The sequence below is a fragment of the Neodiprion lecontei genome, chromosome 7, assembly GCF_021901455.1.
Source record: "Neodiprion lecontei isolate iyNeoLeco1 chromosome 7, iyNeoLeco1.1, whole genome shotgun sequence".
NCBI classification, from domain to species: Eukaryota; Metazoa; Arthropoda; class Insecta; order Hymenoptera; family Diprionidae; genus Neodiprion; species Neodiprion lecontei.
In genome coordinates this window covers 8,578,505-8,594,961 of record NC_060266.1, presented here as the reverse complement: position 1 = coordinate 8,594,961, position 16,457 = coordinate 8,578,505, and the positions used below count along the sequence as shown (strand labels likewise).

At 37.8% G+C, this 16,457-nt stretch overlaps 1 protein-coding gene across 1 annotated transcript in view; it reads left to right on the top strand.

Moving 5' to 3' along the window:
- The window catches only part of LOC107227614 (dynein axonemal heavy chain 2), a 732,784-nt gene that overhangs the window by 632,530 nt on the left and 83,797 nt on the right, over positions 1 to 16,457 (top strand). The window contains exons 38-39 of the mRNA XM_046746102.1: positions 1,052 to 1,267; positions 12,481 to 12,631. Of these exons, the coding sequence (XP_046602058.1) occupies positions 1,052 to 1,267; positions 12,481 to 12,631 (367 nt within the window). The remainder of the gene's footprint in view (positions 1 to 1,051; positions 1,268 to 12,480; positions 12,632 to 16,457) is intronic.

Here is a 16,457-nt window from a genome sequence, read left to right as displayed (position 1 = left end):
TGCCACCAAAATGGCCGACGTCGAAATGACCGCTATTTTCAAAATGGCCGCCGTGGGCACATCAGCCGGTAACGTCACATGGTTACGTCACCTGGTTATGTATTCGAAGTACGTGGAAAATATTATTTTTCGCCTGGGGCAAACTATTGGCTATATAGGCGGACTGGTCGGCTTGGTCGGTAAAGAAGGTGTTTCTATCCAGAACCGGCCTTGCATATCTACTGATATCTGACAAATTTTCCCATTTAAAAAAGCGGCGGTGAGCTTGACGTAGCTTCAGCGCCTCCGCCGAAAAAGAAATAAGATGGTCCAGTATGACGGCCTCTCGAACAATGTAACTTTCATCCGAAACTTTTTTGAGTATCATCAATAGTTTGAGTACTATTGCTCTGTGACATTTTAAATGCCCCACCCTGTATAAGGTGAGTTTTTGCGCGTTCCCTGCCGCTTCGGCCACAAAGAATGTGCGCCCATATGACGTCATTTACATTCAACCTCAATCATCGTGACATCACGTAGGGGCTCATCTCGTGAGTTTGCTACTGCGCATCTCCATTTAGACCACATCTTATATACTTACACCATGAGTAGATATACGGCAATTCAAAAGTCCAAATGCAAAGGCTCGCCTTTATGAAATCTAACGTAAGCGTGCAAACTTCAGGTTGAACTCAACTCAATGATATCATTGGCGGTGCATAAAATCTACACGTAAAATGAAGACAGTGGAGTTATTTGAATGAGAATGGAAACTCCAGTGAAATTGTCAATCAATTTCCTGTCTTTTCTTTCATATAAAAAAAAGTTTTTAACGCAAAATACCCTCTATCATCCATGATTGTTAGTAGTACGTTATAAAAAGATATCAGCCTTTTAGGATACAAAAATTTGCCCAAGGAATGTTTTAAATTCATTCTTTGTAGAATTAGATAGAACTACAAATAAGTACAAACAAATCTACAATATTCTTGAAATTTCCACCAAATACCAAATTGCATTATTACGTCACAACTATTGCACTGCATCTGATTCACTATGTGTTATTTCATAGGTCATAGAGATGGAAATTCCCCATTCTTCCACGTTAGATGTGAAAGATTTTCTTACTGATCCCACAACGATCCGAGAATGGAATATTCAAGGACTGCCGTCTGACGACTTCAGTACTGAAAACGGGATTATAATTACGAAAGGTGGACGTTGGCCTCTTGTCATTGACCCACAAAGTCAAGCAGTCAAATGGATTAAGAATATGGAATCAAGAAATGTATGGTTTTGCACATCGCTATAACTATCAAAGGAGCACTACATAGTGCCTCTAGTCAATTTCTTTCCAACTCATGGTATTATTACATCTTGACTAAGGCTTTAACTAGTCAAACAGTTATACGCCATAGCCATGCGCAACCAAGAATAGTAAATGACGATACAAGTGCGTGAAGCGCGAGGGTGATGTATCCGCACGCGTATTGTATACTGTTTTCTCAACTCAGTGTGCGAAATTCAGTTTGCAAAGTAAATCATCTTCTACGTTTAGTGGGCGTTGTAATTACTGCGCACACTGCGCATCAAAATGTGTGAATCGAGCATTTCACACATCGTCGACAGGTATCAAAAATCGAATTTTGCACACAGAGTTGAAGAAATCAATTTTCAAATATTGGCATACGTTTATAGATCACAAATATTCACACGTTAACAAGCAGTGGCATGGCGCTGCAGGTAATGGCCCATTTCAGTGGGGGCGAGAACATCGAATCAAGTCCCGCTGTGCGTCTATTTAGTTTTATTAATCCTTCATTATTCGAATTATAATTAATGTGTGAAAAAAATACGACGAGAAAGAGTGTTCAAGGAATAATGTCCACAGAAACCGCGTGCGAGCTTGATTTTTTCAATAGATCGTTTTAAAAAAATTGCTTTGATTAGAATTATGATTTTTTTTTATTTGTGTTGATTGAATATCATTTGAGGGACATGTGCTGTTATTAAGTTTTTAATACTTTGTTGTAGAGCTGAACATACGACGAGACCAGTCGAGAATTGGCAGTCTCGACTCGGTCTTGATAAAATCTTAATTTTCACATCCTGTCCTTGGTCTGTTAAGTTGTGTCTTAATTATTTTTAGTCTTGGTCTCGGAAAAACTCGGTATCGCGTCTCAACTTGGTTCTGGGGGCTAAAAAATTACAGTTTATGCATTCTATTTTTCATCTTAAGACTCAATTGACGGATCCTTATAAAAAAAAAAAAAGAATTATGGGTATCAATTACTAAAAGACCTCTTGTGCGAATTAATTTAGGAGCAAGAAGCCTTTGTGCGGGTGGTTATTGTCGTTAATGCAACCGAATATTATCTAAAATAAGAAACCCCTCAATTTTAAAATAAAGAGCTTTGAAATATTAAATAAGACGAGCGAAAGCAAAGTACTACTAATTTAATGTGAACTTGGTTGCGTGTGTATAGGGGTAGTTCACGCCCTATGTGATATTATTTTTAAAAAACGCAAAACCACGTATCCCTTACTTTTTTCTGATCTTTCAAATGCAATCAATTTCATTCAAATACAAGCAACAATATTTTAGTTACAAATAATTTGTAACTTGCAGCCTCCGTAATCTTTCACCATTTATCCACGTTGTAATTGGACAGAATTCATTTTTCATTATTAACTATGAGAATTATCGACCGATTAGTTTCATTGAAATATCTCAACTGGAAGTAGCGACACTGCAAAACTAGCACTGCGATGCTCAATTTTGGGTGTTGATTTTAGCACTTTCAACTGTTTCTCTGCCGATAAAAAAAAAATACGTGTCGCTTAGATTTCGATGAAGAATAGGTAACATATCCCAAAATGAATGAAATCAGAGTCGGGGGGGGGATCGCGGGACCTGTCCTTGTCAACTGTGTTCATCTATCATCTAGAAGTAGTCCGTATAAATTGATCGAAACAGAGAAATTAATAATTTCGGACTCCGAAATTTCATGTTGAGTCATTCAAATACTTTTCAAAAAAATTCTAAGTAATTAAAGTGAATTAAACCAATCTATGCGGTCAATGTTAAAAATTTCACTTAGTTGCAATCACTCAGCCTTAACACAACAAACACTTGGGATGAAAAGTGAATGTCATTTCAAATTAAAGTTTCTTTTTGCATCATTTTATACACTTTTTATTTGGTTTGTATGATTTTGAATTGTTATTTGGGAGGCCAAAATACCAGATATCTGACATAATTTTTTTTTTATGTATTTGATTGCTATTTTTCTTAATTTAATTTTGTAAAACAAGATTTGTTTTTTCTTTTAAGGCTTATTGAGTTATTCAAGCTAATCAGAAAAGATCAGACTAGGAAAATCACAGCTTCGGTTGAGCACACAACTTCCTGCGACACTGACATTAGCCCGTGGCCGAGAACCTTGTTTGGAGATCCCAAGTCTGGTGAACAGTCTCGGTTATCACCCTGGTCTGTAGCTCAGAAAATTCGCGATTAATAAAATAGTTTAGGCACATCGGATTCAGAATCCGGATTCCCATTTCTGAGGAGGGAAGTGGCTCTCATAGTTTGCTGCCCAAGTACGTGTTTAGCGATAAGGTGCGGCTTTGGCGACTTTTATCGTCCGAGTCTGCGAAATCACAGCTTTGGTAATTTTACTACCCAAGCCTGAAAAAATTTCAGCTCTGGCAAGTGAACCTTGCCCGAGTCTGCGAAAGGCTTCAGCTGGCTAATTGAAGTGCTTTCGATTGTCTAACCCGACCATTTCTTACGTAAGAACAAAATTTCCTTTATATTTTCTACTATTTAACGTATTTCAGGACAAATATCACTCCCGATAACGTATAAATCCGCAAAAAGTACAATACACACATGTTGGTATGCATACGTCATTGTAACCTCGAAGAATTCATGAGATTTTGAAAGAATTAATTGTATTTTATTCATAACAGTTTTCCTTTGAATCTAACTAATGTTGGCGAGACTCTTGTTGCAACTTAATGGTAATATTGGTGTAGACTCGAATTTATACACCGCGTTCTTGTCGTGCTCTCGTGTTGAAAACCCAAACAAAATCTTGAGAGCAAATTAAAAATCGAGGCAAGACCAAGATGAGAGCAAGTTCGGTATTGCTTTTTCGCCTATCGCTACTTTATACGTGTGTTTCGAGCCATGAGCATTTAACAAAAATAAAATAAATAATAATTCAGCTACAAGTAATTTTTTTTCATACAAATAATCAAAAAAAAAAACCCGTGCTCTTCATAAACAAAACGACTCTAATACTGTTTTAATCGTATAATTCTGACACATTTACTATAACATAAATAAAGTGGGGTCGAATAAAATTAACAAATGCAATGGAAGAAAAACGGACGTGCACAGCGAGACTTGAATCGATGTTTCCGCGTACATAAGATCGAGCTTTTACGCCCTATTTCACGCCGCTACTTGTTGATATGCAATTTTCGTTCAACTAACGTTCAAGATACGCATGCCAATGTCTTGAATTTATTATTTTCCAAAACAAATGGTTATTGGTTATTACTGCTTCGTCTAGTTTAAGTCCGAATGGAGACTTGTCAGTACCATAAATGTCAAAGAAAGCAACCGGGGGCATTTCGTAGCCTTCTCTGTGTATATGAGTCAGTTCACGCCAAACCGAACACTTTCCGCACACTATGTTCTTCAAATTCGACACAATTTTTTAGACAGCTTATAACCGTGATCTGAATGTATCTGACTATTATTTGAATTTTTTTATCTTCAATAGTTTTAAAGTTGGAAAGGGTAGAATTTTGTGAAAAATGAGTAAAAAACGGAAACACGCGGACATTCAAACGGTCACATCTTTGGTTTTATCCATCCTACATACTTGGTCTTATGCTCGTTCTGAAGGTCATGAAACATATTTCATATGTGATTTTTGCAATTTTGCTATAACTACAATGGCCATTTGTTATGTACAATTATATCTTTCAAATTCAATTTTCAAGGAGAAAACACATTTTTAAAATTTTGATAAAATATAAGCATATTTCTAGTTAAATTTCCTAAGACAGATGTGAGTTTTAAGATGAAACTCGAATAAAAAGCATTTTCAAACAGTGACTGATCAAGAAAAATACAGCTCTCGCCATGACCGCGCAACGCGGTTAGTCGTCTCTCACGAGGAAGTGACTTCAGGTAACAGGTTATCAAACATTTTCGAATTTTTTTCGAAATACCCAGTATTCTCAGATTGAGGTTTCACATATTTTCATCATAATGAACCCAGGTAGAGAGTTCTTGTGTAGCCATTGATCAGTCTAAAACTTGTAATAGATTTTGAATTGCATAGATTTTGCTGTATGAGTGTTCTGTGAAACCGGCTATCTGTTATTCCCACCGTTTTTCTACGTAGTTATATAACTGAGCCATCTTTCAATGCCTCTTCGCCATAATCCCCAGTTACATTTTTAAACAAAGAGCCTTCCGCCGTCCATACAGAAATTTTCTTACCCCTCTCAGCCCATTCCTTCAGAATCTTCAAACATCGTTTGAGTAACACTTGCTTAATGATTTGAAAGTTCTGGATCCATAATTTCTCAAGTATGTCGCAATTCATATGCCACGGGAATATAATAACTATGATTACGAATTTAACCCGTTTCAATTAGAAAAGCATAGCAAGAAGTTTTCAAAAAACTTGAAACCTGTACTGCATAGCATGTTACGTAAATTGAAGACGGAAGACATGACTTTATCTGCAGACAAAAAATTGTGCGGCTACTGCGGGTTAAGAGTTTTGAAAATACCTGAAATCATGAGTAAAACTATTGACAGGTTAACAAATACTGACAATCCGTAAGCTGGTTCAAATGCAGAAGTATGTTCGACGGAGTGTAAAGAGGATTCAACGCCAAGTAAGAGAACTGTCGATGATGCAGAATTGAATATTAGTCTGCTTGGATTTGGTGCATCACCTATCTGTAAAAGAAAATTGTGTAACAAAAACTCTCCCTGGCAAAAATTCCTGAAGTTACAGGAAACACTGGCCTCGAAAATATTTCATATCAAAGGTGAAATTTAATCGGAGGATGAATCAAAGGAAGTTTATAAAGTAATAAAGTAAAAAAAAATAATACGTAATAAAGACAATAAAAATAGCTTTTCGTTTTACTGATGACCGAAGCAAGATAATTCGAATCTTGACCATGTTTACTCATAGTCGTTCAAAAAAATTCGTGAGAACTTCAGTGCTTCTAACCATATGATACCAATAGCCAAAAAGACAGCAGAAAAGTTCCGGATTTAATCAACCCCGAATTTTATGATTGAAAAAAGGTAGACGAACTTACCGACAATTGCGTGGTCAATTTCTATACGCCCGATTATATGAGCCACGTGATGGCAGGGAAAAAGAATTATATTTCTGTCAAAGAGTACAATGAAAAAGTGTAAAAACTAGAATGGTCGATTTTAACTAACTAAAAATAATGGATGTTCCAAGAAAACTATTTAGATCTGAGGGTCGGCTTCTCCAAATTTTTTGAATTCAGAACAAAATACTGCGTACTACTTAGAGCCAGTGAACCCCACTCAGCTTATGTCTGTACAATTCACGAAAATGTGAAATTGATGTTAGACTGTGCAAGGATAGCACATATAACAGCGGACGCCATGCAGCCTATTTTTAATTATAGACTGTTTAGCAGGGATAATAACCAGCCCTTCAACGACCAAATACCATTTAGAAGAATGTGCAAACTGCAACCGTTGTTCAAATCAAAATTCATCGATATTGTGATATACAAGCGGTGGATATGGGTTAGTTGCACAAACCTGGGAAGGATTCGAACCCCAGTGTTAGAGTATTCAGATAAACTCATAATTCAATCGAAAGTATTGGTCACGCATGCATTCGTTGTTAAGCAACAGTCTACGTATTTTTTGAAAGTGAAGAAGCAATTGAAAAAGGGGAATATTCAGTAGAGAGTAATTTTTCCTGTCATTACGTATTTGTAATTGACGACGCGATGCAGAGCATCCATTGGCATAACGAAAAAATTACGCTACACCCATTCGTTGTCTACTAAATACAGCTCTAGTTTTCAATGATTCGTCCCACTTGGAGCAATCGATGACGACGAGGGGAGCGTAGTTTAAGATTTCACGCGCAACAGCAAAGGTTTGGCTTCTTTGTTACAGTAGGCCATTTGAACCCGGACTTACATATTATAAAAACGGGGCAATCTACGTGTGATGTATGCGATACAATACCTCACGAATAGAGGCCCAGCTTGTCAATGGGTCGCCGATCTGTAGCGGGAGTGTAGACGGAGCGCATGTGCGCCTCAGTTACCCACTGGTAGTCGAGTCGTACGCATTAGCACTTTTTAAGAGTCAATGACTTAGTCATGATTACTTCAAACACCGAGTTATTCATTTCATGCCACCTCACCCTAATATATAACACTACGAATTGCCGCTTAAGAGAAAAATGGGTCCTCTGTGTGAAATGAGGAACGTTCAGCCAAATAAGAAACACAAAGCAAAGAAACGTTAAGAGGATATATTTGGGGCATTCCATGCCAAATCACCGAGGTTTCGGCCCGACCCCCTTCGATTTCACTGAAAATTTTTTATCATTTTCTACCCTACCAAAGACATTTTTCTGAATTTTTTCACATTTTTTTACCCAACTCAAAAAAAATCACGAATGTTTGGAAAAAACCGCTCTTTTTTTTTTTAAATGCTAGAACTTTTTCAAAAATTGACCGTTTGGGACCTTTTTTTTTAAAAAAATTTTGTTTTTGAATGCAGTTTTCAGAAAAAAATATAAAAAAGTTTGCAGATGTCAGGATCTATGAAATATTTCAATATTTAAAAAAAAAAAGTTTTTTTTTCGAAGTCCGAAACCTTTGATTCTCAATTTTTTTGTCTCAAAACAAACTTCAACTAAGACGGTATTTAACCCCTCTATTTAGATTTTGTGCCGACTTTTCTTTCTATTTTTTTTTTTTGATTGAAAAAAAAAAAATTCTAAAATTAGGTTATTTTACATAACTTTGCGTTAAAATTTTTTTGGATTGTTTTTAAAATCTTAGAAATTGGAAAAAATAGTACAAAAACAATCGTTAAGTGTATCTGCGCAAGTATTAAATTATTTTTAACAGCTTAAAATATTTTATTAACGTATAGTGTTATTAATTTTTCTCTATCTATTCAGTTTTGTTTTCCCCGCGTGATGATGAGTAAAATTTCAAATTTTCAAATAAGAAATTTTTTACCAACTGCTCATATCGCCAATAAACAATTCAACACCGATAATGAAGGTAACTTCTAATTTTTTCTTAATCATTTTAAGGCTATGTTTTCTGAACGATGTCAGTGTTTTTCTTGCAACTCGTTGACAAGTTCGTTCTCTAATGTGTATGAAGTATTAATAAGCTAATTGTCATTCAATAAAAATTATTTTAAGTTAATTTCTTGATTATCAATAATTAAAATGCCGAAATTTTTTAATCGTTGCTGTAATCCAATGAATCGTGATAAACATAATAAGACAAAATCTCTACGAAGTCTGCCTGAGTATTTGGCTATTCATTTCCATCTATCAACTGATGACCGTGTATGCAGTTCATGTCATAAGGAATTACTAAAGCAAATTTACAAAATTTCAATCGAAAAAAAAAAATAGAAAGAAAAGTCGGCACAAAATCTAAATAGAGGGGTTAAATACTGTCTTAGTTGAAGTTTTTTTTTAGACAAAAAAATTGAGAATCAAAGGTTTCGGACTTCGAAAAAAAAACGTTTTTTTTTTAAATATTGAAATATTTCATAGATCCTGACATCTGTAAAATTTTTTGTATTTTTTTCTGAAAACTGCATTTAAAAACAAAATTTTTTTAAAAAAAAAGGTTCCAAACGGTCAATTTTTGAAAAAGTTCTAGCATTTTAAAAAAAAGAGCGGTTTTTTCCAAAAATTCGTATTTTTTTTGGGTTGGTTAAAAAAATGTGAAAAAATTCAGAAAAATGTCTTTGGTAGGGTAGAAAATGATAAAAAATTTTCAGCGAAATCGAAGGGGGTCGGGCCGAAACCTCGGTGATTTGGCATGGAATGCCCCATTTGCAAGATGTTATCGTTTGAAGTCTCGAGACTGACTGTTATTACAATCATATCGGTTGACCGAGCAACCGTACAATAGACAGATTAAGCATTTGACGACTGCTAAGCTGTATAAGGGGTGTCAACACAACTTCGTTTCACTACCCCCCCTTTCAAAAAAAGTCGACCCGACTCGTATAATTTAAAATAACTGTAGAATAGCGTGTAGAAAATAGCGTATTGATTATTGAAAACATCAAGATTCAAATTTCCGTAGGGATAACACTGTGATTTGAGGAAGAATTTCACTTCTCTGATTCTGCAATGATCAAATTCGTTGGCATTTTTCTTTGGATCGTTCTAACTTGCAACTCGGAATCACAGAATGACGTATCTCGACTTCTTCAGCTGTGTCAATGTCTTGACTGCCTACACATGTTGCATCGTTGACAGCAGCGACGCATACACGTACGTTTCGGAAGAATGAACACTCGTGGATATAGCCGGATCCTTGGCGATGTAGTTGAGCAGCTGAATTTTTGGTTTATTGGCAAGTTTTATGTAGGGTAGCAGTCACTCGATTTTGTTAAGGGTAATTTAAAAATTTTCTACCGGCGGGGTCTAAATCACAGCATCCAAATCGGTGTTGGAACGTGTGAGAATCAACTCATGTAGAGCATTAACGATGATTCGACAATAATCCTCGGCCGATCCCAATACATAATTGATCAATTTCTTAGCTACCACCGCAGTCACACCATCATATTTCGCAATTTTCACATGGATGTGTGGAGACCTTTTACTAGGCAGTAGACACAAGCTTGATGTTCAATAACGATATGGATTTTATCGTTAGGTTATAAGTGGAGATAAAAATTTGTGCACGGACCCCCAGGTATCGGACTCAAAATCACTTCAGACTATCAATATGATATAAACAGTGAACGATCGTGTTACATTGTTTATCCGTAGCAGGCAAACGATGCTGTTCCCTTGAATGTTCTGCACAGTATTTCACAAACTACCGTTGAGGATTTTACGGAAATTTTTCAATCATATTTTTTTACATCCCCGAATGATATCAATCAGCTGTGTATGAACGACGAGAAAAACAGTGGGCTTATAAATGATATGTTAGAGTGCATTCGGAATCTTAATGTTCGACTGTTAGCACTGGAAGTATCCAATCACAATTCTAATCGCACGGGTGGAGGGACGGAAATTGAACCAATAGAGAAAAGTTGTTTTTGATTCATTTAAAAAGTTTTTGATGCATTTATTTTATGCATATAATCTGTTATAGAAATCCGAAGAGAATAGGAGGTATCGAGTGAAATTTTCGATTCACTTAATCCGGTTTGACGTGGATTGTTTCATATCACTCACAATTCGAAAACCTCAATGATCTGGACAATATACTGATAATTGGGTAGTCACTCTAAGAATATTCATCTACCAGCTTTGACCATGAAAATTCTCCTAAGGTTTCTACTTCACTAAGGCCTCAATTTTGCAGGCGGATATTGTGATTACGCGATTTTGGTATTTGAAATAGCTCGGAACCTTATTTTGAACCAAAGTTTTGTTGCGATGTATTTTTTACTCAATCATCTTATTGGCAGTCAGAACATCGACGGATACCCTAGCAAACACGCCAAAATAATAAAACAAATTTAAATAGTAGAATAAATCGTTAAAGTGAGAAATGCGAGAATTACAAGAACAACAGACAGGGTACAAATGTTGGGCGCCAGGCACCAACTGGTTTTGTCGCTTGTTGCATACACCATTTTTTGTCATGATTGCATCAAAGACAGCGTCAGCTGTGTGTTAGACCGAACCTCAATCGGCATGCTTTGAGTGCGCATATTTAGCGATACACAACGCTTCGTACAAAGTGCGTATGCGTAGCGATGCACATTACTTTGCACGATTTAGTCTGTACAACAGCACCAAACCGTAGGTACTACTATTTGGAATATACGATATGGTGTGTTCTAACGGTCGAAGTAAAGCATTTGCAACAAATTCATATTATTTTTCTACGTACTCTGGTTCATGTCTTGGACCCGAAAGTAAAAGGATAAATATTCTGGCTTTTAAATTCACGGACGCTGATCACGTATGATTGAGTGTAATGTTTACGTGAAGACAATCGTGACGCGTCCGCACTGCCGTATTACCACGCGTAGCCTCGTGCTGATATGTATGAGCTGGCCGTCGGAATCCCGAGACGCGCATGGCCTAGCTACCGTATATTCGTAATTAGCACGACCGTGCAAGGCGTGCGCAATGTTTTACTGAATTCTGGCTTCGTTTTACGATGTCCAATGCGTATATGTATTAATAATAATTGACGCTTAACAACGATCTACAATCTTGTAGGATGATTAAATGATGAGTATACGCAATTGTCCACAGGAGTCTCCACCATCTGTCAATCATGCAATGAATATCAAATGAGGAATATCTTTGTGATATCAGCTTAGGCTATATAAATGGCCTAATAATTACCGAATTTGCAATACAGAAAACACTGCCTGAAATTTCATGTAATTGTCTGCTCTGATCTTTGGTGTGTAAGTAATTAAAGACTTGGTCCGAAATTGTGCACTGACATACTGACACTAGCTCTGATATAATAAATAAGAGCGCAAGACCTATTTATAAAGAAAATACAGAGAATGAAGAAAATAAAGAACATAAACGAAGTAAATAAAAAATAAAGAAAACAAAGCAAACAAATTGAATACAGGAGTACAGAAAATGATTAATTAGTTTTCGACTAATTGACGAAACGAACACTTTGCCATAGAAATTGATTTAAGCTCAACTAAATGAACCTTGGAATTAAACTTTTGTCACAATATTCCGAGTTATTAATTAGTGTGGTCACTTCAAATATTTGAGAGGGGATTTTTTCACTAGATCGACTTTTCGCGGCGGCCACCACGACACGTGGTAGGACCGCGATCATCCCGCATACCGGTACCTGCCCGCCTTCCCGCTGCCCCTGACACCTTTAATCTCTGTCCTCTAGCACCCGGGCGGAGGACCCAGCTAATTCCACATTTCCAGAAGAAGCGCAGACGCTAGTCTCCCGCGAACTAACTTTCTTCTACTCATACACTTTCTCTATCCTACTCCCCACTGCACCACTCGCTCACTTCAATCATCTGTTATAAAAAGTAGAGATGGTGGTCCATGACATGCGTGAATAAAAAGTAATATCACACAAACATAGTAGTTACACAAACACAGCTACAATACAACAATTTAATGGATTTCTCCAATAACGGTCTCTGAAATTGAGGTCCAAGTAAATTATGTCCTTTATATTTGATTAAGGTTGGTTGAATTGTCAAAAATTTCGTTTCAAATTGTTTCTTAGGACTTGAAGGTGATCGACTTCGGCCAGCTTGACTTTATGAAGACTCTAGAACAAGCTATTCAATTTGGGGACCCAATTCTGCTTCAAAATGTTGGAGAAATCTTGGATCCAGCTTTGAATCCCATTCTTCAAAAAGCTTTCATCAAATCAGGTTTGATATTACCCGAATACTGATATGTGATAAATAATTAATTCTATTGATTGATTTCCAACGGTATTAGTTAATCAAAGTCCCAAGTTTAACTATATATTGGATTTCTAATTTCGGGCCTAACAATAAGATTCGGTGATAGAAATCACGCGCGGTAAGTGTGCCCGTGGCTTGTGGCTTATTTGAAGCCACCCGTGAGGGTTGCTATGCAGAATTGACTAATGAAGACAGACCACACTGATTGCCTCGTATCGATTTGATCTCATCTTCCTAGGTTTACGGGATATATTTACAAGGATGCGGCAGCTTCAATATACCGTGTAAGAAATATTCTACAAAAAACTTGAGAGAAAATGTTTAAAAAGGCGGCACGTTTCTGTGTACCGCGAAATACATTTATTTCTTCTCGTTTTCGAATACCAATCAGCACACTTCGGTTTTCCATTTTTTACATTATTTCCAGTGATAAAGACCGTTCTGTCTCGCTCTTTCCCTCTAATAATAAGGCGCACTGTAGTTTTCAGCATCTGTATGAATTCTGTAATCGATGGTTATCAACGGACGCTCTCTTTTCTGTTTTTCGAGTATGTAAAGGATCTCTCCTCTGGATCGCGGTTGGTAGTCGATCAGCCTTCAGCAAGCTAATACGAACCGACGTTCAGTTACATATCGCTTGTTCTTGTATCTCAGGGTTTCAAATCAATATTCTTTCATCCGTATTCGACTTACGTTCCATTAATCTTTTGTATTGCATTGAATGCAGCATATACATTTTATTTTGCACATACTAATAAACAGACCGAACATCGGATATTCAGGCTTCTCCCGTTAGAATTTACGTAATTACATGTTATCAGAAGTATCGCGTGGCGCTCACAGATAGATCATTTCACTAAGAATGACTGATTCTCTCTTACTTAAATATTATATTCAATAAACTGACTTCTAAACTTTATCTTATTTCTTTTTAACTCATTATATTATATATATTCGGGTATGTCATTTTAGGGCGATATTTTTTTATTTTGTCTTGCTCATCACCCGACAAGTCTTTAGTTCGCATCTAAAAACAAATCCTTGCGCAAAGGGAGCGCTGTCAAAAAATATATATTTAGAGAAATTGATAAAATATATATTCAGAGGAAAATATTTAATGTCATTGAGGTTTTCCCATTTGATTGACATGGGAAATTTTTTTTTTCACTATTATTGGTTCTCCCAAGTCTGATTAAATCATACGGTATTTTCCCTACAGGGTTTTGTAGGAAATCGAATTCTCTACAAAAAACGTCTCTTGACTTTTGTCTGTAAAATCAACGGCTTACGAGTAATTGATGTGCAAACCTAATTTTATATTTGGCTAGCTTCGATTCGCTCATGTTTCAACTGGTGAAATATCATCAAAAGAATCACTCGACAAATGTCACATAAAAATCCGTTCACGTTTAACTGGATTTTCGTAATTATCATAAAAAGATTTAAAAAAATAAGTTCATTTGTAAAGCAAATAACTTTACATATTTTGTTACGCCGAATAAATAATAATCTAACAGCCGAAGTTTGTTATTCATCAATCCTACGACAACATTTGTTCTTATCGACGTTTCTTCATAAAAAGTTATCGAAAAATTTGTTATTTTTATAAAATCATTATTTGACAAGAACTCTAATATACATATTTTCGTAGAAAATTAGGTTTGCACATCAATTACTCCTAAGCCGTTATTTGTAGAGAATTCGATTTCCTATAAAACCCTACAGGGAAAATACCGTATGATTTAATCAGACTTGGGAGAACCAATAATAGTGAAAAAAAAAATTTCACATCTTAATCAAATGCGAAAACTTCAATGCCGTTGAGCTACCTCTGAATATTTTTTGACAACGCTCCCTTTGCGCGCGGATTTGTTTTTAAATGCGAACTAAAGACTTTTCGGGTGATGAACAAAAAAAAATAAAAATATCGCCCTAAAATGACACCCTATATATATATTGTGACGTGGATTTTTCCCGCTCCTCGGTCACTCGGAGAAAATGACCGAGAACTTACCGCGTGCACAATAAATCGGCGTCTACGAGGTATCCTGAACCTAAAAGAATATCGCGAAATTTGTTGGGCGCCTGGCGTGATCGACACGCCTCGAAATCGGTAATGCGATATACCGCGACCATATACTCGATAGCTCAGTACCGCGGAGAGGGGAGGGGTAATTTTTGGGTAAAGAGAGATACGACACACGTACGCCAGTAGTGTATACATAAGAGTTCGAAATCAAAGATGGCGACGCTCCCCCCTAGCTCTCCCCCCCCCCCCCCCCCAGCTCCCCCATCATCCCCCGGCCCTCTACCCCTAGCTTCCCCCTAAACCCGCGGCGCTACCCCCCTAGCTCCCCCCTGAATCCGCGGCTTTCCCCCCTCGCTCGTCCACCCCTTTGATCGTTTGCGCGGTTTGCCGCAGGATGACTATTTTCACGTTTATTCTCCTCACGCACTCACGCACGTACGCACACACGCACGCACGCACACACGCATGCGCGCACACACACACACGCACGCGCGCACACACACACACACACACGCACACGCACACAAAAATAATTCCTGTCGAGACTTGTTTTCCGCCGAACGTCGTAAACGTAGCTTTTCGAGGCAAGGGTCTGTGCCCCGATTTTTTATATCTGCACCGCCCACTACCTGCTTTTCGTTGACGGATTTCCATTACATGCTTGGGAAACTATACATTGCTACTTTACTTACAGCATTTGCGCAGATTTTTATACTTAGGTGGGCATCCATCGTAGGTGGCGGTAGGTGCGCGGCGAGGGGGAGGGGGAGAGGATGAAAACCTGTTCCAACACGCTTTTAAGAAAGATGCAGCTGTGGAACCAGGTCACTTCAAACGAGCAATAAACCGCAAAAATTTCGGGATGGTGGATGGGGACTGCGGACCCCGTCGTCTTTGACGTCATTTTTTTACATGTATTGCATCATCTCTGCAGAGCCGGGAGAGCAATAAAACCCAAAAATTTAGGGATGGCGGGTCGGGTAAAGGGTGGACCCAGTCGTCTCTGGCGTAATTTTTCTCTCCGATATGCACAGAACGCAGTGCGCATCGCATCTCTGACGTCATTTTTCCCTCCGATATGCGCAGAACGTAGTGCGCACCGCATTTCTGACGTCATTTTTCCCTCCGATATGCGCAGAACGCAGTGCGCACCGTCCCCAAATTCTTGCGATCTATCAGCCTATATATAAGCTCAACGCATCCGATGCAGACTCATCACTCTTACACGATACGTGCAAGTGAAAACTTCTGAATATCTTCACCATCCGCGTCAAAGTCATGGTCGTCGAAGCGTATATGGGACTTGCAGAGCAGATGGAGGGGACGTACAATTTGCTGAGAGAGCAACCACCCGGAGAAGAGAATGACGCTGTCATCAATCATTGGACTGATATTGGAATTGCGAATATCCAAGTTCTACGTGATATTTCTATGCAACGAGGAACGACTGTTGGTGCGAAAATACGGATCCAACATACGATTACACTCCTACAATCTTGGGTGACGAAGATCAGGCAGTTGCAGCAGCGCACGGTGGTGACGGGTGGAAATATCGTTACTCCTGCGGGTGTACAGTGGGACGACGTGGATAGTGCTTTTGTGAGCCGAATCCGAACAGGGGTTATTACAAATCTCCGTCATAGGAATTTGGGCGCCTTTCTGAACGATGTGCAGCGCGTCGTCACCGAGAAGTTGGAACTGGTACTGCGCGAGGAGGGAAATGTGAAGGTTAACCTCATATTATCGTGCAAATTCGAAAAT